The following is a 21,405-nucleotide window of genomic DNA, read 5'->3' as shown; positions in this document are numbered from 1 at the left end:
GCCTGTTTCGGGCCCAATAACTGGAATGAGATCCCTGCTTTGGCATCGCCTGTTTCGGGCACAATGACTGGAACGAGATCCCTGCTTTGGCATCGCCTGTTTCGGGCCCAATAACTGGAATGAGATCCCTGCTTTGGCATCGCCTGTTTCGGGCACAATGACTGGAATGCGAGGATGATCCCTAGGCGGTCGCATCGCCGCAGTCGCGCCTGGAAACACCTGGCGATGAGTGTTGTGGCGACGACGATCGGGCCAAAAATGTCTGCCGCCCCGCCGCAGTCGCGCCGGCAAAACCACGTGTCGCAGGCGAATCGCAACACAAGGCAATGAAGGCCATGTTTGACGGTACATTTCACAAGTGAAAAGCGCTTCAGCAGAATTTCGAGTTTTTACTTTAAATGCCGAAGGCTAGAGAGGATTCGTCGGGCGGCATTCGTGTATGCGCCAGCTGACAATTTCTATAAGCGCTGTTTTGGGGGCTTTCTCGGCTCCCGCTTTATCAGCGTCAGTAGCGGCAGCAAATAAAAAAAGTAATTAATTGTGCACGCGTTAATAGAACCAGACGCACAACAAAGCGAACCACATGCTCGGATTTCACTGCTGTAATTTGTGTCAATTTAAATATGAAGGGGCGGGGCCTTAGTGGAGAACATCCAATTCCAGGTGACGTGGACGTCGATGAGATGAAAAGGGCTTGTCGCTCGCTTCGGCTTTCAAGAAGGCATCGACGCGGGCTGTGAAGTGGCGTGGTAGAAATGGCGTCGACAGTGGCTTTTTTTTTGCCTGGAACGAGATGTTTAAAATTGCAAAAGAACGAACAAAAGGCTTGCCAAGTATCCGTTGTGGCGGAATGAATATTGTCACTTTTTGCATTCTAAAATGTTTCTCTGCCCCAAACTTCCCGTCGACTCAACACAGGGAATGGCAGCTGCTGTATTGGCTGTGGTTACACTGTATAGCATCACTGGGCTTCAATGACGCACCATGGCAATCATTGATCAAGAACTTCGTGCCGGATGATTGTGACCATAGCACTAATTCACCGTGTCAAAGGTGCGTTTCTCAAATAATTCCTTGTGTAGCGATTGCAAAGCATTGTTTTTGTGCTGAAGTATCTCCTTAAGCCGAGAGACAGCTTTGTACTCCATTCAGCGAACAGTGCGGGCGTCGTTAAAGGCATAGGTAGCTTTACAGAACTACACTGCGGTATACATGTAAGACCGCGTTAGGTCACGCAGACAAACTGACTGTTTGTCACCAAACCATATCAGTGGAGATGCCATCAAAAAACATCACCGTCATCATCAAGAGATCAAGGAAGAACTTTTAGTAGTGACTTCTTTATAAACACGGGTCTTTTTTACGTAATAATGAGAAACTTGAACAGTGGCCTTTACCCCTGATCCTTACCTTTACACGAACGCAGATTCATCAACATAATTTATGTGCCCCGCAGGATGAATGCCTCTGGAACTATCTACAATTAACCCTTCCCTTGCGATTGCATCCTCTGTCTGCACAATGCCTTAATGTTATCGCAACACCTAATGCTCACAACCACATGAAGCCAAGAAGCTATGAATTCAAGATAAGCATAGGGGAAATCTATTGTTTCACTTAAGGCTTAGAAATAATAAAATAAAGGGAATTCCCAGCGGACGCAAAGAATAAAACTACTTGCCGCAAGTGGGAATAGAACACACATTTTTTCGCATTATGGGTGTGATGGTCAACCAACTTAATCCCACCCGTCCACTGTCTTGGGTATTTGTGTATACGTGGACATTACACACACACACAAATACCCAAAAGAAGTGCTAACGGGGGGGGTCTCGTAATGCAGTCCCTCAGAACCATGCCTCCCAAGCAAATCGTGGAGTTATAATTTTTCATGGGGCAGCGCGAAAATGCCCGACCAGTGTACTATATACCTAGCTCAGTATATATACCCAGCTTCATAAACCGAAAAAGCTGTATCTTGCTTCCTATTTCAACCACTGGAGCTAAGTTTCATGAAGTTCAGTGGTACCCAGGGCAGCTCACAAACTGCTGCAGAAAGTTTTCATGCAGTTTCATGGACTAGTCAAAAACGCAGAGTCAAGTCACGAGAAAAAGTTTGTGGTGAACCAGGTTGCATCGGGATAACTCTCGGACATCCTGCTAAGATTTACTGCAGGACAAAAGTTGTTCGAGTATTCCCAAATTGCGGCTTCTCCGCGTCACCCCGACAGCCTTCATGCAGACAGCAGAATTTCGAACAGCGTGACAAAGGACACAGAGTCACGGATACAACCCTCTGTCCTTTGTCTCTTTTCTATGTCCTGTTGTCGCTCTGCTCTGATTTACTAACTGTTCAGATGTACTAACTAATCACGAGTGAACACGTTGTTTGCATTTATGCAGATATCACTGCACACAACTCTCAGTTAAACTCCCTATGTCCTAACTCTTTTTCACCGTTTCTGTGTCCACCCGTCTCTTTGTCATCATTCTGTGGGCTCTGCATATTCAGTTCCTTGCCCAATTGCGTACTCCTTTTCAACAGGAAAGCTCTAGTATTATCCTTGCTGATTTGTTCTCTTATGTTCGTTGCTATTTTGCATCTCTGCGTGCGTAGCGTTTCTTTGTACAGTTACGCTGAACCTGTTTTAAGGACCACCATAATTAGGCGACGAATTTTTCGGTTTTATGGACAGGTTTTAGATGCAGATTTTTATATGTTCGAGTGTCTTTTTCATTGTTTAATGATCAGTACCAATTATAGATTATTTTTATCACTTCCGCCTTTTTTCCGAAATATTAAATTTCTCCCGGACGCAAAACGTCTCGTACCCTATAACGTAATAGTTCCCGGCAAGGCATGCAAGAATTTGCATTAGGCGAACATACCGTTCAGACTGGAGGGTCGACAGTTTCTTGCTCTTGCGAGGGCAGCAAGTAGCGAACCATGGGCGCCTCTATTTCATTACCGTCAGAATCGGCGCACATCACTTGAAGCATCAGGGCGCGCTTGCCTGGGTCGATCTTTTTCTTGGACACTTCCTCCACCACTTCGCTCAGGCTGGGAAAAAAAAAAGGCAATGAGTTGAAAATGCAGGGTACGGTGGCAACATGTCAAGACAGTGGTCCGAAATGCAGTTTATTTATTTTGATTTATTTATACCATACTGCGCACTCATGGTCCAAGCAGGGTGGTCGATGCAAATACAAAAGAAATACAAAAGCAACAGCAACGAAAAAAAGCAACAATAATACAGGCTCAGAAAGGTTATTTCACAGTTTTATCACTTGCTTTGATAAGGCAGTTCTATTCACTAACGGTTCTCGGGAAATAAGAAAACTTAAATAGGTTTGTGCGAGCAGAATATGGGGTTAGGGCGTTTTCATTGTGGTGTCGGGTGGGCCTGCTAGTTAAGGGTGACAAATATGTTGATGCATCTAGCGCTAGTTTGTTTTCCTAGGGTTGGGAAAGAAATTCTAATCTAACTTTTTGCCTTCGTACCTGTAATACGGGAATGCCATTTGCTTGCATTAAATCGGAAGGCGAGTGTAATGCTGAAAATTTATTAAAAATAAACCTTACGGCCTTTCTCTGAATACGTTCAAGACAATTAATGTTGAGCTTAGTATGAGGATCCCATATAATGCACGCACATTCCAGTCTTGGCCGCACAAGAGCAGTATAGAAGAGCAGCTTAACATTAGTAGGAGCAGTTTTAAGTTTATGTTTAAGGGCACAAAACTTCCGGAAGGCGGATGAACAAACATTATCAATATGAGGATTCCAAGACAGGTTTGAAGTGAGTGTTACACCGAGATATTTATAGCATCTTGCTTCTTGTAATGGTGAAGACTGTAATATGTAGGTATACAACAGCGGATTTTTTTGGCGAGTTACTGGAAGGGAGACATTTGCTCGTGTTAAGGGTCATTCCCCATTTTACGCACCATTATGTATATAGCTTAGACTAGTGGTGAGATTGTTGTAATCGTTAATGGAATTAATTTCTTTAAACAAAACACAATTATCAGCAAATAATCCTATTTCTACACCAGGGTGAACAACGTCAACAATATCATTAATATACAATATAAAGAGCAAAGGGCCTAACACACTGCCCTGAGGTACACCGGATGTGACCGGAAGACAGCACGAGTGTTGACCCGCTACGTCAACGTATTGTTTGTGATTACTCAAGTAGGCTGAAATCCAGACTAGTATTTGTGGAATGCCTATCGTTTCAAGTTTGAAAATGAGCTTACTATGGGGAACATTATCGAAGGTTTTGCAAAAATCTAAGAAAAGCATATCTATAAAACCGTGTCGATCGTGGGTCAATGCCAGAGAATGAAATAATGTGACAAGTTGAGTTACGGTTGATAATCCTTTCCGAAATCCATGCTGATATTTGGTCAATATGCCGCGTTCCTCGAGGAAGTTTGATATACTAGTAGCTATGGTACGTTCAATAATTTTACAGCATTGCGAAGTTAGTGAAATAGGACGGTAATGCCCTAGTGTCAGGCGGCCTCCCTTTTTGAAGATGGGTACAATTCGGGCTGTCCTCCAATCACGGGGTAGTTGTGAGGGCAGCAAAGAAGTGCGAAAAAATAATAACAAAAAATTTAGCAAGAGGTAAAGCATGTCGTCGTCGGAACAGCTAGCACAGTGGTATTCCGCAGGGCCCGAATGGGACCTTTTAATTCCCAAAGTGTGTTCTTTATTGGCGTGGCAGTCTATAACATTCGGAAGCTTTACAAAGAGCGCACAGATAGTTAGCAAACGCTGCCAATCCTGCACACAAAAGAATATAGACTCCTTGCTGGTGCAACGCCATCGACATAATGTTACGAGCGACGCACCACCGTCCCTGTATCGTACGCAAACGCTTAGATTTTCCATTCCTAAAAGCTCTTCTCGCTCACTATCGCGACAGATCCGCCCTTGTTCTTACTGACTTTTTCAGGAGAAGTACTTCTTTACGAATACGGGCTTCGAATTTTTTAGTGGGTACGCTCAGTGAAACGAAACTTCAACTTCATTGTAATATACAAAGGGCATGCAATGGCGATTTATAGAGATCTCTAGACTGGCTGATGATGCATCATTTTGACTTGAGTTACGCTGCTAGATGTTCGGACGTATAAGTATGAGTTTTCAAAGCGCGTATATATAGACTCTGTGGCCAATTTATTATTATATGCTTGGCTTTGAAAAAGATGCACATGCTTTGAACGTATTTATATAAGATATCTCCATCATGGTATTATGTCTATATAAACTCCATACTGACTCCTGTCGTAGATTGTATGTAGATTATTTACAAACGCTTCAGGTTATTTGCTTTTATTCGCAGTCTACAGACCTCCACACATTGCACTTTGTGACTCAGCACATTACATGGACTAGTCAAATCAAGAAACTATTGGTCCGTATGTGTGGCCTTGTACTTTATTGAGTCATTGATTGTGGGCCTACTCACTGTGCCGGAGAATGCCAGCTTTTTGGACCCTCGCAGTCGCGTGTTGAATCCTCGTACCGGCTTTACCTGCAGCTCACTTCAATAACATCCAGCGGGTGCTTAACACGCTAGTCCTAAGCATGGCGGCAACCCAATGAAATTTTTCTGAAGAGGTCTATTTGACTCCAGTAAAGTACCCGCAAGGTTCTGTAGACTACGCTTATACATTTACGGCCGTGCGCATTTTTTTTAGACTGTGCACAATTTATGACATTTCATTGACTATGGTCTATTGGGTCACAAGTTGTACAGCCTAGCACTTTCAATCATTCACAGGGTATCATACAGCGTCTGCAGATTATAAAAAAGATAGACGGATGGGCGCCGGGAAGCCCGTATTATGCCTGCGCCGTCTTTACACATGTCCTATTCTATTTGAATGGTCGGATCTTTAATACAGGCAGTCGTAGCGGTGCTACTGAAGGTCTTTCCGCTGTTCTGACGCTTCAGCCTTGCGACGTTCATACTAACCGTCCATATATTTCTCTGTACCTTTGGTGTTCTCTAGCTGCAACAAGAGCACCAACAATACGCTGCACGATGTCGAATCTGTATGTACGGAATGAACCTAGGTACGGGACGAAATGCGCTAGCGCAGCGCTAGTAATCAACAGTATGCAATTGTCCTATAAAGGCGTGCGATTTGTATACACGCCATTAAACTTTGTAAATTCAGTTCTCCGTGCATGTGAATACTGAAAGGCAGCAAGCACATACACGAGGCACGGATTCTAGTGTTTTGTTGAGCCTTCAGAAAGCAAGTGTTCAAGCGCGCCCTTTTAAGTGAGAAATATAGAAAAGAGTTATCGTATGGGAGATGGAAGTAAGGACTTGTACTCGCTAGAGTGTGTTGCTATACTTTTAGATTCATACAGTGCCTGTTAGCACTTCTAACACAAAAAAATTGCTTAAATCGGGAGATTTAAGCATGAAATGGCAACCGCCAAAGCAGATTGGTTGGAGATGATACTAGCCACAATCTTAAAATGAGTGTAGTGCAAGTTAGCAACGTACAGCACACCACATTACGTCATACTGTGCACTGCTACTTATGGACGCTGCCAAGCGAGAAGAAGAAGAAAACCGGCTGAAGGCGGCACGACAGGCAACGAAAGACGCCACAGAGACGGGGAGCTATGCCCAGCTAGAAGAAGAAAGTGCCTGAAAGAGGCGTGACCAAACGTCTCAGCAAATCTCGATTCTTGCTCCGTGATCTCGACGCAAGAGGTCACGTGTTGTGGCGCCAAGGCTAGCTGCGTGACGTAATGCTCTCTCCTAACTTTTTCCTTCCTCCATGAAGGCAAAGCAGTCGATCAGACGCTTCCGGCGCCACGCCATGCCGCAGCTCGTCGAGAGCAGTCGATCCGCAGCAAATTACATTTCCCAGAATTGAAGTGTATGGTGCTACGTATCTGCCTTTTGAACGTCCGCTACTGGAAATGACAAATAAAGTTTCAGCGTAATAAAAGTTACAGCTTGAGTGATATTGTGAACGAACATTAGGAAGAACTTGGAAGCAATATTTTTTTGTAACTCTTTGGGAGTAACTAGCGTAGAAATGCTGTCCTGTATATAGGAAGGGTGGGGAGATCTCGTTTTGTTCTCGCTTGAGTATGCTCCAATAATGGCTCTGGCTTATGGCTCAACGTCACTTGAAGGTAGCTGACAACGGGAGCTAAAAGCATTTCATGCTTAAGACATTAGGAACCACCCTATACGCTCTCAGTTTGTCATAGCTGGCACCTACAATTGGAGCCTCACGAGTACCTTCTATGGAAAACCAAAGCCGACATGAATCACCAGAAGTTCAAGCAAGCAAACATCAAACAAGTCCTCATTATGCAGCAAGAAATAGGATTTGTTGCAAGTTTCCTTATGTCTCTAAGGGACTTTAAGAGACAAAACAAGACAGCAATAAATCATCACTGTAAGGGAAAAAGCAGAGCATATATGGCTAATTAAATTAAGCTTGTGCTCTGGCACCAACTTTATTCTTTTGGCACATTGCGGTTCATTCCCGTCAGAGCCATGGCAAGCACGGTTTATCGAGGCGCTAACTCTTGTTGAAGCAACTGAAGCAACTGTCTACATAGCAGACATAAGCAAGCTGTTAGCATAGTTATAAAAAAAAAAAGCCAAAATAACGCGACGTCGTCTCTATGATGGAACGCCACTTGACTTTCCGAAAGCAGCGTCGCCAATCTCGCCTGGAGAAGTTACATTGATAAAAAATATTAAAAAACGCTTTACTTACGTCATCTTAAGACGTCTCGCCGACGGGGGCATGAAGCTGGCATACAGCATAAGGACTCCCTCAGCCAGTATGATGATTTCAACTTTATACTCGTTCTGGGAAGAATGAAATAGAAACGCGTTCATTGTACCACTGTTCGCTGGCCAAAAGCACGCAGGAAAGCTGTGACAAATAGAAAACAAAGTTATAGACCCTGGAACATCTCTCAGTGGTGCTGCTGCCACGATGCCTCCTCTCTCCCCAAATGAAGGCGTACAAGTGTAAAAAAGTAACTGTAATCTACATAGGTAGAACTGACACTGAATAAATTAATTTCTAGTACAGAGGCATATACTGCACGTACAACAAAAATTTAAAGCACGCTAACCAGATCCCTATTGCTGCGCAATTGACGGTAGAAGCAGTGATAGGACAATGAGGGAGGGAAGTCATAAGGCAGAGGTAGTACGAAGACACAGCATTTGCTACGATATCTGCTTGATTCTTCTAACCGATCGAGAGTTGGTATGTATAAACGTAAGCGTCCGTGAATGTAATTACATGAGCGAGAATGTGGTTCTTTCCAATGGTTAATTTTGCCTCCAATAATGTAACACTCGCACTATGCATTTTTTTTTCACCAAGAGAAAGAAATCGGCGCTGTGCACTTAACCTGAGCCCCCTCCCCCTCCCCCTCTTTTTGAAGAGTCCATTTTCTTGCCTAACATTCATAACTTTAATCAGCGAACTCGCCATAACTTACAGCCTGATCGAAATCCACCGGAGACAGAATGCAAAACAACCCGAGATGTTTTGCGTACAGGTTGTTTTGCGTACACCGAGAGCCCTTGCACTTCGAATGTTCGAAATAGATCTGGATTACTACAGGATCCCACAGTGCACTGGTGTAGCAGTGGACTGATAGCTCTTATCCATCCTTTCCTATGCTGCTATCACACTGAAAGTCTGCAACATTTATTGGCACTTGCCTAGTGGTTATAGCGCGCTGTCGTCAGGACGATTGTACGTAAGCGCTAATAATTTTGGACACCAAAAACTATTTTGGGTGTCTTCGTATAAGCTACGGCAAACAGCAGCTTTAAAGGGCCCGCGTCGAAAAAGCTATGCGTTGGCATTGCTTCGTCGTACAGACGTTGTTCTTTGCCTTCTCATTATTCATACCTTTCTTCGTCGCCTATTCTCTGCGCTTAAGATCCGTGGTTCTTGCTAACGAACTATCGTGCCTCAAAAGTACTCTCATACCTTAGAAAGTTATGCTCCTCTTATGTGCTCCTGTCCCTTCACGCCACCTCTCTTCCAGGTGTATCTGATAGGTCTTCAAAGCGGAATGATTGCCGTTTTGTTTACTATCCTTCAAACATGTAGATTCTGGAATGGTAATCGTGCTTTTATTATCTACCATAAAGAAATTTCCGGTCTCAGTCGCAGAATCAATCAATCAATCAATCAATCAATCAATCAATCAATCAATCAATCAATCAATCCGCACGTACCTGGAAATTATCGATGAAGTTTTGAAGGGTGAGCTCGCCTTGAATGTCAAGCGTTGTCCATAGGGAGAACTCAAGGTCTCGAAACTGTTAGTAGAATCGAAAAGGACAGTGCGTGAGGCTAAGCTCAGCGCATTGAATTCACTCGACTCTTCAATTACGCAGGCATGCTATGCATCAACACGAAACTAAAAAGGTATTTGAAAAAAATTTGGGTTGTGTTTTGCTTGCCGAAATCACGATGTGATTAAGAAGCACACTGCGATGGGGGGCGTCCGGAATAATTTTGACCACCTGGGGGGCTCTTTAACGTGCACCTAAATGTAAATACACGAGCTTTTTCGCATTTGGCCCGCATTGAAATGCGGCTGCCGCGGTCGGGATTGAACCCCCGACCTCGAACTCAGCTGCGGCGCCATCGCAACTGGGCATCCGCGACAGGCCTAATATAGCCTCTTGGCCAAACGTAATACGCACCCCACTTGTGACATGGGAGAGCTTTGCGCAATCATTGCACGAAATCCTTTGCAGTGTGAGCGATTTAGCAATCTTGTTTCTAGATTTAACGACATTCCTGAACGCTCAGCAAAAATATTTTCCAATAAGCGACCGGCGACTTCTTTTAGCGACTTGAAAGAACAATTGGATTCATTTCGGCGACATTTCATGTGCCCTTTCAAGTGACAATCAAGTGCCGTTTTCAAACTAGGAGAATCGTGTTACCTGTGTTCTTTTGAATCCTGCCACACTTGTAAACTAAATTTGAAGATAAACGCAGAATTTCAGCTCTCAATATAGGTTGTCATATTAGTAAACTGTAAGCTCCCTATACCTTTCCTGGTAAATTCACGGTTTCTTTCTCGCCCGCATGGAACGAAGACAAACCTGAGACATTTCGGTACATTATTAACGCCACTTAAGTTGTTACTTTTAGTGTTCCAAAACGTCTACGGCACCTAAAATTCATTCAAAATATTTACCGACAATTATACTGACTTTGCAGCAATATATAGCGGAAATTTAGTGACCTCTTTGTCTCACTTCGGCGACAGGCTTGAATTTGTTTTTTTTTTTGAAATGCTGCTTAGGCGTTTGCAGTAAAGGAACAAACCATCCATTAAACTAACTGCACTTAGCGGTACTTTGATTCTGGTACAGTCTCCCTTTCTACAAAGATTGCGCCTACAGTACCTTCATGTTTATCTATATGGAATAGCGCATTCTGGTTTCTGGAAGCATTAAAGAGGGGCATAGGGACGTTCCACCAAGGGGCAGAATGCACGAACCTTTCGTGCGTGATCGCCGTTTACCATTGGCAGGCCATCTTCAGTAACATGTCCCACATCGCAATTGGCTGGCACAAACACTTACTAACAGTTATAACATAAGAACTTCTATCGGGAAAAAAAAGGCCCATATGTATAACTGTATCCTGCACAACTACAACGACGAGTTGCGTGGAGCACACAAAGCGATTCCATATCAGAGAAGAAGTGTCACGCTGGTATCCTGATAAAACTCGGCGACTAGCGGCAACTCAGCAACAGATATGAGCACCCAAAAAAATTACTTTTGTTCTTCAGCCTGAATTTTTATTAACGACGCAAGAAAGTAAACCACTCACCTTTTTCTTCACGGGAGTGATCGGTTCCGAGAAGCCGAAGAAAGGCAACGCCAGGTTGACGAAACCGTTCTTGTACAACTCCAGCTCGTTGTGATCCTGAGCCAGCTGCTCAGTAAACAAGATTGAAAAAAAAACAACAACAATGCACAAGGCTCCACCAGTGCTATTGTAAGCCGGTCACTTTATTCGGAACAAGTGCAGCCACGGAAACAAAGAAAAAAGAAATCTACCACATCCGCTATTCGTTCACAATAGTTAGGTTATTAAAAAGGCATGAAAGAGCAGCGCCAAATCATAGAGCGGTAAAGTATTCTTTCAGAGCTACTTGCATTCATTCTCGGGGGAAGATGGTTCATAGGGGGGTAAGACGAAGACCAAAGATTTTCCTATTGAATTGTCTGCCCAATTGAATGCAGCACCGATACGTCAGTGTGACCTCACGGATTTCAATGTAGATTTGCTTGTTAAGAGCGTTTTTGTGCACAAAAAATTATAAACTTGTTATGTTGTTCTTCTGCTTCTTGTAAAATGCGATGTTCTCCTAGAACACGAAGCGGAAAGAGGCCTCTTTCCTGCTCCATCTTCTATAGGCTTCTTGTCGCACCGTTTTAGTTCTCCTTTGGCCAAAATATTCCCATTACTATCCCCTTTTCATTGTGTGCGCTCGTTTGCGTGCCCACAAAGCATGGAGCAGTACGATACGGTGTGTGCGCATACCTTCGGAGATGTGCAGCAAGAGGGCACTTTACGTATTTCGCAGTAGGCACATATTTGCACGTGATGTATTACTGCAGCGGCTAGCTTTGGCCAGTAGTGCTTTCTACTCACCTGCTACACCTGCGATCAGATAAGCCGTAGTTGACAAATGTGCAATAATTGTGACCACCTGGTGCGCACCGACAGTTCGACCGTGATAAACACTGAAGTTTTTTTTTTCGCGTCGTCCGTTTACTGTTTCATGCAATTTTTGTGACATCCTGTTTACTTGTCACAAAAGGTCGCTCAAGGACCGTGGCGATGCTCCCGTTTTGAAGTTCCCGCACCATCCCGCCATGACGTCACATTTTGGTAGCGTATAACGAGTCTAGTTAATTTTTTATCGGTTGAAATAGGTAACGCTGTTTTATAGGAGAGCTAAAGACTGAACTTGGTAAGCTCTAAAATCAGAAAGCATTTCCTGAGTCGCAGCTAGGCAAAACTGAAAAAAAGAATACATTGAAATCCGTGACGTGACGCTCATGTACCGGCAATGGAGTTTCAGCGCAAAATTCAAAATTGGACCTTTGACCTTTATTTATCTCTCTCTCTCTCTCTCTCTCTCTCTATATATATATATATATATATATATATATATATATATATATATATATATATATATATATATATGTATATATCTATATATATATATCTATATATATATCTATATATATATATCTAAATATATATCTATATATATATACGTTGGTGAGGTTCGGAAAGCTGGTCGAGCCCCAGACCCCTCCTCTCTGGAGGGGTGGCAACTTTCCGCCTATGAAAGAAATTGTCCGATCATGCTTCGTTCTTTGCGCTCTACTTCCAACGGGGCAGAACGTGACGTAAAAGGTATCCGACCTGTGATCGAACCGGAGATTTTGCGCCTTGAAGCCTAGCATTACACTACCGTGATACGTCCACGTTTTTTTATTGCCTGGAGTGTGCTAAAAAAAAATTCTTTTTTTCAAGCGCCCAACATTCCAAAGCACAACAGAATTAATGATCCACAAGCACCGCTCAACTCGAGACCACTTAACTAGAGAAAAAAAAAAGCTGATTTAGTGTTTCTCTTTGGTGCGCCTTTAACTTTCGCAATATACCCTATACAGTTTTCACTAGGCGTGCACCCTCGAACACTTGCAACACGTGCTGGTGCGAATGGTTCCCTCGTGCAGATGCTCCTCGCTTTCAAACGTGCGCTTCCTTGGCCATCTGGGACTGGCCACGGTCGACGGTCACGTGGCCCGAGCCCCTGACTGAAACCTTAAGATGCCTAGGCGTCAAGTATAGGCCTCGAAACGGGTGGCCTCACCTTGTACAGCTCGAGGCAGGCGAGACCCGCCACGAGAGAAGTGGTGGTGGCGATGGCCGGGATGATCTTGCCCGCGATGAGCTTGCTCTGGAGTCGATCGGCCGGCTCGATGTCGTAGTTGGCGGCACGCAGGTTCGAGGCTGCGACGATGAAGTCCATGTGGAAGTTGGTGTCGTCGTCCTTCTCGAACTCCAGTGTCGTCAGTGTCACATCCTGGAGTTGCTCCGGAACGGGCAACTCTTCCAGCAGTTGCACCAAACGATCCTCGTCTAAAGCAGGCAGGATATATATATAAAAAAAAAAGATGTTGCAGGACGTCATGGTCCACGCAAGGCATCACGTTAAGCTCGAAAAAAAGAAATTGGGGCAGAAGAAAAAACATTCCGATCATTAGCCTGTCTTATAAAGCGCATTTTTCAAGGCAAATTGAAGTCACATGAAGCATAAAAAAGGTTTGATAATTTTTTCTTGAAAAACTTATTTAGCAAAAACTAACAAGATGCGCGAAATCTTGAAAGCGTAATGATACAATAACAAAAAAAAGGAATGTGCGGTCCTTATAGGTATGCCTTGCTATAAAATTCAGCCGTGTCAAAACTTCTCGTACAATTCCATGTCTTTAGATTCATTGCACAGACATCTACATAAGAAAGCCGCGTGGAAAGTACCGTTAAAGATCTATTAGAAAAATAGTTATCCTTGTTGGCATGTGGGTTGAGAAAATCAAAAAAGAAGTGAAACATCTGTAGCGCCCAAACAAAACAAAAATTCAGGGCAGTCAAAATTACCCGAATTCGTAGTTTTCCTGTTCCTGTTTCTTTTTTATATTTATTTTATTTTGCCCACGGGGCACCTCACGTTTATATTTCTGACTTGTTTTGAAGCATCAGCGCTACAGCGGAGGCCTTCACATGGACTGGCCGGTGAATTGCACGACAAGTTTATACTACCTAAAGGCCGTGTTCTATTTGAAATATCAAGTGTGCATCTCTTGACACTGCTGAAATGACTGAGAGCGTCAGTTACAGCAAACTTGAAACTCTGAAGGTTCACATAGATGTCCCTGGTTATTTTTTGCCACATCGAAGCGTTCATTCGAGGCAAGACAACGTTTTACAGGGTGCACAAATCTATACTGGTTTTCTCACAGTGTACAGCTTTATTCAAGAATATTGCAACCACCCTTCACATTAATTACCAAGTTTCAACGCACTTCTAGAAACAGATTCTCGACAAACTTTCCTTTACCTTGCCTTCGCACTCTGATCTTCGCCGTACTGCAGCCACTAATCTAAATGAGCAAACTGGCGTGTATAAGCGCAACGAAGAAGGGCAATTTGCTATTTATTTAACGCACAAACATCTAGGATAGCTTAAAAAACGCATTTTAGACGCAATGCGACCCCTTATGAGGGTTTGTGTTTATACGAATAGAAACATTCTGTCAATGTTTTACAGTGGAGCTGTATATGGTAAGGGTACCTAAGAATTTTCGTGGACGCACACAAAAATATCATTATCAATGGCTCATACCCCTGTAAGCACTAGTACCCCCTTAAGCAAGCAAGAAATACAATGGCTCATAAGCCCGTAAGGCAGAGGCTACAGGCACTCAAAGTAAAGGGAATGGTGCTTACATCCTTTCAAATCACGCATACAACATACAGAACAGCATGTCGAAAAGTGTCACCATCAATGGCTCATACACCCGTAAGCAAAGGCTCATACCCCCGTATGCACGCAAAAATGCAATGGCTCATAGCCCCGTAAGGTTCACAGCTACATCACTTTGCGTGGGTTAGTTGCGATGACACTATCCCTGTGGTCGTTGTCGGTGATTTCAACGTGGACGTACGAGGACCAAAAAGGGAGTGGCTTACGAGTCTCTTGTTGCAGACATATCTCTTGTTACGCCACACCGATCCGACCCAACCAGCCACCCAGCGGCGTACGTGCATCGATTTGACGTTATCACAGAATGTGTTTGAAGTTGCGAGTATGCCGAATGTCTTAGCGACCACAAAGCCAATGTGACCATCGTTACTATGTGACAATGAGTGATGCCAATAAAGTCTTTGCCGCAAGTTCTCTTAACACGATGCTTACAGCTCCGTTGGTCATACACCTCCGCAGGGCGGAATGACCTCGTTTTTTTTTTTAACCTATATCACTTTACTGAACATAATAGTAAAGTTAAAGAGAATTATTCGAGCATTTTTATGTTGCAAATGAAACCGGTTCCACCAGTTTTGGCTTCACAGACACTTGGTCGGGTTACAAATCTCGCTACATATTTTGAAAGAGAGCGCATGAACACACTTTTTGCTGCTAATTGTTCTCCAATGAACCACACACATACTAGGCTAAAAAAACTGAGTTTTCTCAGAAGTCTTCAACTTGACTTCATCATTAAACTACAATCTAATGTGCTAGCATTGACCCTTCCCTATCATTAGACAAGAAGACATCCATCAAATGATCGCCACTATCGGTGAATATCCGCCAATCTCTACATGTAACTCCGCCTTTTCTATCGGGACAACGAAAAAAATAATAATATTGCTCTTTTTTCTTTCTGCACCACAGCGACGTCATAAACAGCTCTGAATGGCTGTCAATGCAGTTATTAGGGGTCTCGTCGCTCGTACTGCGACCGGATGTTCCACATGCATAATCAGCAAACACGTGCTATGTCCAGTAGCAGTGGCCCCGTTCCACTCTTAATATTCTTCACCGCATGAAATAGCTGTACAGTGGCAAATATGACTTGACGAAACCTCCCATTATACATCGCAAATTAAACCTTTGCCTCACGCGCACTGAACGCATGCCTCAATCAGAAGCGAACTGACTTAGGCTCACGCTGCCTACACTCATGATTTGGATTTAAATCCAAATTCGGCTAGCTACCTAGCTCAATATGACAATTACGATGTTACTGTGCTGCATATGATTCGTTTGCTTGCTTTGTTACTTGTCTTTGTTGGTTGTTTGGTTTGTTTGCTTGCTTTTGGCAGTGGGGTCGCAGCAGTTTTTCGGCATAATTATAACCGTGTCCGTACGTCCTGGAGGGCTGGTCAGAATTTCGGCGTCCCTGAACAAATCGGGAGAACTCGCAGGTACCTATTCCTTTTCATGCTTTTCACGCTTCGTCAGAGCGGCCCTCCGCCAGCGTTATCAGTGTGATCAGCCGGCCTTGAACGGGGAATGATAAGAGTGGCATACAGTCGCGTGAAAGACATCGCTGCGAAATTGCGGCGCGGGTAGCCGAAATATTTTTATTGCGATAACAATTATAAGGACACTCCAGGCGCATTTCCAACGTCGTCGCCGCCGTCTGCGTCACCGTGATAAGTGCGATAACATCGTGGCCGGGCGCCGTATGCTGTGTGCGGGTGAAAGCGTGCGAGGGTGAACCGACGATGGTGGCTCGGTCTCGCGCGCGTAAAGGAGGAAGGTCGGGAAAAAGCGCGCCGTCTTCCATCGCGGGCAAGACACCGGGCAGCGTTCTACTCCGGCGGCGGCTGAGTATGGCGCGGCGGAGCGAGGGTCCCATCTTGAAAGCGATCTGCGACGGGGACAGAGTGCGCCAAGTGCTGATAGCTTTGTGTGCGCCGTGTTCTCCCCACTTTGTTCGCGTTGAAACGAGAGGCAACACGAAGGTCAATTCGCTCGCTGGTGCTGCCGCGCTTCCTCACGCCAGCGTTTTGTCAGCGAGCGTCCGCGGTCATCGAGTGAGATGTGTTCATGTTTGTTTCTGCGCGCGTGACAACAAGCTTGTTAAATAAGTTAGTAAGCGAATGCTTACAACTTTATACGGCCGGTAAAACTACTATCTTCACTTCATATAGCTGTCTACCAATTTGCTATTGCAATGGATGCTTCGAGTTTCGGACGAAACTGCGATTTTTTTCCCACCATTTTCATTTCCATTTCTTCCTATACTACTTCTGCATTTCAATTGAAACCACTGTTAATGTTCCCTATCCTTTCCTTGCCTTCGATCCCAGTGTAGGTCATATGCTTGCGGTATATCATTGCAATATAAACATTCGAAGGCAAAAGAGAAGGCGATTTAACAACTCACTAAGCACGCACCGTTCAGTGGTGATTCGACCTGCTGCGCTACAGGCTGTGCGTTTGCATCGTTGACGTTCACGGCTGTGCTCGCGTTTGGTTGTGGATCGAATGCTGGGACTTCAACCTCCTTGAGCATGGCGGCGATCGTCTGACGGTCCGTGATGCACGGAATGCCAAACATAGTTGCCCGCAGGTTTGCTGCAGCCACGACGTAGTCCATGTGTAGCGTCTGCGACACGACGGAAATAAAAAGCGCGAGTCAAAGTGGCGACACGATCGTTGCATTGTAATAGAAGCAACAGCCGTAACTGCAGTATAAACCTGAATATTTCGGACGCACCTTACATATGGCTTACACCTTACACATATGGCACCTTACAGATATACGCTTATAAGCACAGAAGCATGCATGCAAACAGTAAAACACACAAACGCACAAGCAGCATGTACTCTTACGTTGTCGGGGTCAAATTCGATGGGATGAGGACATCGTTTGTGGCCAGACCAGAAAAGAGTACCAGAGGTTGTAGTCTGTGAGAAAAAAAACACACAGTTTCGCAAGTTATACCCACCAGTTTAGTTCATCACTTGCTAAAGTCAGTGTTAGATGAACAGAAAATGTACAATGTCATGGTGATGACCAAATGTGTTTTATTCGAAAAATTCCTGCCAATCTGTGCTACTCCCCAACGTCTTTTCTGTTCCTCCGAAACCAATGCAACTGAGGCACCAACAACGTCATTGTGGTGCCATTTACTTCACAGCGTTTTATTTCATTTCGGTCGTTTGTGTCCCAGTAGTTGCCGGGTTGACTCATTCCTTAGCTTTGAATGCAGTTGAACCCTCACATATTCGTATAACGAGCGCCGAGCAGACGATTCCAGAATTATTGTGTCGTCGCCATGTGTGTTCCCTATTCGCCTTCTTGCTTACCAACCATCAGCTAACGGCGAGACCTCTATGATCGCCATTAAAAAAGTTTTATACATCATTCTCGGCTAAATTGTATAGTCTTCCTTCAAGCTAGTAGTATATGGTAGCACCCTTCCCACGTCTACTTCGCCAGCAAAGCCTGAGAAGGCGAACTCGTACGTGGTTCTCGGGAAAGTTTCGGAGCAGCTGTCGTATCTGGTTGCTGTACTGCTCCTGGAACCGCAGCCTGGCGAAGGCGACGCAGTCGTCGAAAACAATCGCTCGCTCGTCGACCAGAATCTTCTTCATTTCTTCCATTAGCACCACCTGTAATGGGAACGCGGCGATGCACCCATTCCTACATTGCGCCGAATACATACGTTGTTTCCGAAGTATTTGTTTGTTTATTTGTTTACGTCGGGAAGATGCGGGATTGCCCAGGCAAAAAGCGAAAAATTCACTTGAAAAAAATCTGACACCCTCTTGTACATGGCATACAGCAAACGCTCAAATATGCCTGTACATAGAACAATGAATGCGGAACTAAGCATACAAAAGAAGTTGTACAAAAAAAAATGAAGTATCGTTTGCACGCGCTACGAAGCCTTTTAGCTGAAAGAAAATGGACACTCGGACGGTTTCCTCAGCTAATGTTCTACAGGTCAACAAAATGTATCTGCTCGGAATGATATGATTCGGTCTACTGAATGATATACCTGCTTGTTCGTTTTTCTTTTTGCTGTTTGAATTTCTAGCATAGTTTCACTGGTTCCATCATGTCAGGTTTTCTTCTGGATTCTCACGAGACAAAAGAAACCTCTGGATGATTCCGTACACGGAACAACAAAATGGCGCACTCTCAAGTGAATATTCTATAAACCATTCCTTTGAACAAAGCTCATTTTAGTATTGTTTCGCCAGAGCTTTGGAGGGCGCAGCAAGCACTCGCCTACACGCTATGCTTATGCGTCTTTACAAATGCTGTCTTATAGAAATCATGCACTATTTTGCCGTCATAGGGATCATTCACATCGCTGATTTTTTTGTGCTTTTTTATAGAAGTACCACGGACATCATATGAAGAAAACTCATATTGAAAAGTATTTATGAAGATTCAGAAACACTCTATATAGCGTGCGGACTGTTCGTTGATTGGACGAACAAGCTTTCGTAATGCCGGTGAGCTAACTATGCCGTGGGGGACGCAGAGCACAGCCTCAAGTTAACAGTAACTGCAGCTGTGAGTACACTCCTCGCATTATAAAACTGTCGAGCGCAAACTTTTACCTTCTCTGGAGAGATGAAAAACACCTTGTTGCTACACCAGATTGAAGAAATGCCGTGGATGTTGTTGATCTCTCTCAGGTGATCAAGTAAGATCTAAGGTATACTTAATATTCATCTGCATATATTGCTTTAGCTGCGCGGTGCTATCTTCGCCACGTCACCGTGGCAAATTATTCTTACTTGCTCCACACCTCACCAAACATGCCTTCAACATTCCTCTACAAAGTTTTCTTATACGAATCCCGCTAGAGAATCCTCAGTTCTGTTTATTTACGGTTCACACTCTTGTCGGTAGAAAAAATAGGCGAAGCGCAACATAATGCAGCGTAGTGTGTTCATTAACGATGAAACATACGAGGACTTGCGCGTAGGCGCCTGTAGGGTCCGTCCTGCAAAATGTGAATGGCGATAGAAGACGGACAACCTTCATACAAGAAAACTGCAGTTACGACGAAAGATCCTTCAGGGTTCCAACAAGAGTTCACCAGTAAAATCGTTTCTTCGAATCTCTTGCTTGCCTCGTGATGAAATACTGAAATACGATGGTAATCACGATATAATGTTTAATCAGCTCAAAACATGTATTGCGAAAACAAATCCACGACGAAAAGTTGACCTTACGGACAGCGCACAATCTGTTTTCGTACTAGCTTTTCGGTTCTCTTTAGTCAAACAGGAATGAAACCAAACTTTTGAAGGAGTCATTATGCAAAAAAGAGGTGAGGCGTGCAGACAGGACACAAGAGTAGAGGAGTGGACAACACGAACGCCGTCTTTTTTGCATAATGAATCCTTACCAACTAGCTCAGCTTTCTGTCGTTCTTTTGAAGGAGTCTGCTGAGTTCCCATGCACCGCTTACATTACATTACTACACACGGAGCCAGTCGTTTTTGTATACGCTACGTTGCATGTATTACCGTACGGTTGTTCCACTGTAACCATAAAGACCGTCCTTCAAACGTGAACTGGGTGCATCTTGGAGTACACTTCGCCGTGTCTGTCATAGTGATTGCGCGCATAAAGGTGCCATGCATTGCTGCGTGCGAAGCATTCTGCTGAATGGAAAGCCGATATTGCTGATTGAACCTTATTGTAATCTAATGCCCCCGAAGCAACTACAACTGATAGCTAGCCGCAACCGTCGGACACACAAAACGAGACGACAATCACAATGAGGACTGGCATCAACTCATGCGGGAATTTGTAGACAGTTATTTTTTCTATAACCAGCAGCACTTTTCTTTTTCCTATACCAAATGCTATCTTGGTAGTCATTTGAAAGCACAGCCAAATTTTCCTCTTTCTACAGTCAGTATAACCATGGTTCCTTTACAGTGTCTCAAAAAGCAAAGTTGGCTTGTAAAAGGAGCTCGCCAGCTGGAAGGGCTTCAAAGAAAAAAACATTACAGGGGACACAGGACGCGGCAGCAATATCAGAATTTTTAAAACATTCGGAGACTGCTATAAAAACGAAGAAAAAGATGCTTACTTTCTGGTTCAGTGGCAGCGTTTCTAGGACCTTCAGCCGAAAATGAGGGTCACTGTAAAGATCAGTGAATGAAAAAAAAAAGCATCAGCGACTTTGTTGTGTTTGACACACCAAGATCACAGCACCAAGATGGCCCCCTCTCCCACTGCAAGGCTTAGATAAAACCAAAATCTAAATGTTGCATCTTCATATCGCTTCTAATAACTTTACCAGAGACTGGCGGGCCGACTTCCTGACACACTGCTAGCCCGCGTGATAATATAGAAATTCGAATGCAGTCATAGCCACTTCTTATCCATTCTAACGTCGAAAGACACAACGTTTTTGTCCATCACACTCTTGAAAATTGGAACTGTGATGACGTTTTTCATTCTTCATTATTCCTAGTATAGTATGACACTTTTAAATTCAAAAATAGATTGCTCATGCAAATGGAGTAGCGAGCGCAACACTGAATCTTCTTCAGAACATTTTTACATTTACAGCGTCGTAAAAAAGTCATTCGCAGGTAAAAAAAAAAATACAGCTACCGTCTGTTCCGCCACTATTTCTCTCTGATGCTGGAAGAGTGACTCTGCAGTGCAGCTGAAGCTCTTCGACCTGCACTGAAGCTACGACGGGAGCAGGCGTCTCCTTGGTCTTGCTAGAACCTCGATGGCGAACAAATATGAAAACGTGCAT

General features: G+C 44.0%; 1 protein-coding gene across 3 annotated transcripts in view; it reads right to left on the bottom strand.

Moving 5' to 3' along the window:
• Positions 1 to 587: 587 nt before the first annotated feature.
• Positions 588 to 21,405, bottom strand: part of LOC142579631 (ubiquitin-like modifier-activating enzyme 1) — a 52,275-nt gene continuing 31,457 nt past the window's right edge. For 2 of the 3 annotated variants that reach the window (XM_075690025.1, XM_075690026.1), the window contains exons 18-27: positions 20,725 to 20,776; positions 18,128 to 18,274; positions 17,492 to 17,566; positions 17,054 to 17,264; positions 12,956 to 13,224; positions 10,891 to 10,995; positions 9,270 to 9,353; positions 7,777 to 7,871; positions 2,890 to 3,061; positions 588 to 783 (exon numbers count right to left, since the gene is read on the bottom strand). In XM_075690025.1, the coding sequence (XP_075546140.1) occupies positions 2,893 to 3,061; positions 7,777 to 7,871; positions 9,270 to 9,353; positions 10,891 to 10,995; positions 12,956 to 13,224; positions 17,054 to 17,264; positions 17,492 to 17,566; positions 18,128 to 18,274; positions 20,725 to 20,776 (1,207 nt within the window). In that variant the 3' untranslated portion in view covers positions 588 to 783; positions 2,890 to 2,892. Of the gene's footprint in view, positions 784 to 2,889; positions 3,062 to 7,776; positions 7,872 to 9,018; positions 9,145 to 9,269; positions 9,354 to 10,890; positions 10,996 to 12,955; positions 13,225 to 17,053; positions 17,265 to 17,491; positions 17,567 to 18,127; positions 18,275 to 20,724; positions 20,777 to 21,405 lie in introns of those variants that run through there. The other variant, XR_012827430.1, reaches the window with a different exon arrangement.

Source organism: Dermacentor variabilis, chromosome 4 (genome assembly GCF_050947875.1).
Source record: "Dermacentor variabilis isolate Ectoservices chromosome 4, ASM5094787v1, whole genome shotgun sequence".
Taxonomy (NCBI): Eukaryota; Metazoa; Arthropoda; class Arachnida; order Ixodida; family Ixodidae; genus Dermacentor; species Dermacentor variabilis.
The sequence above is the reverse complement of the archived record's forward strand: the minus strand, read 5'-3'. Positions and strand labels throughout refer to the sequence as shown.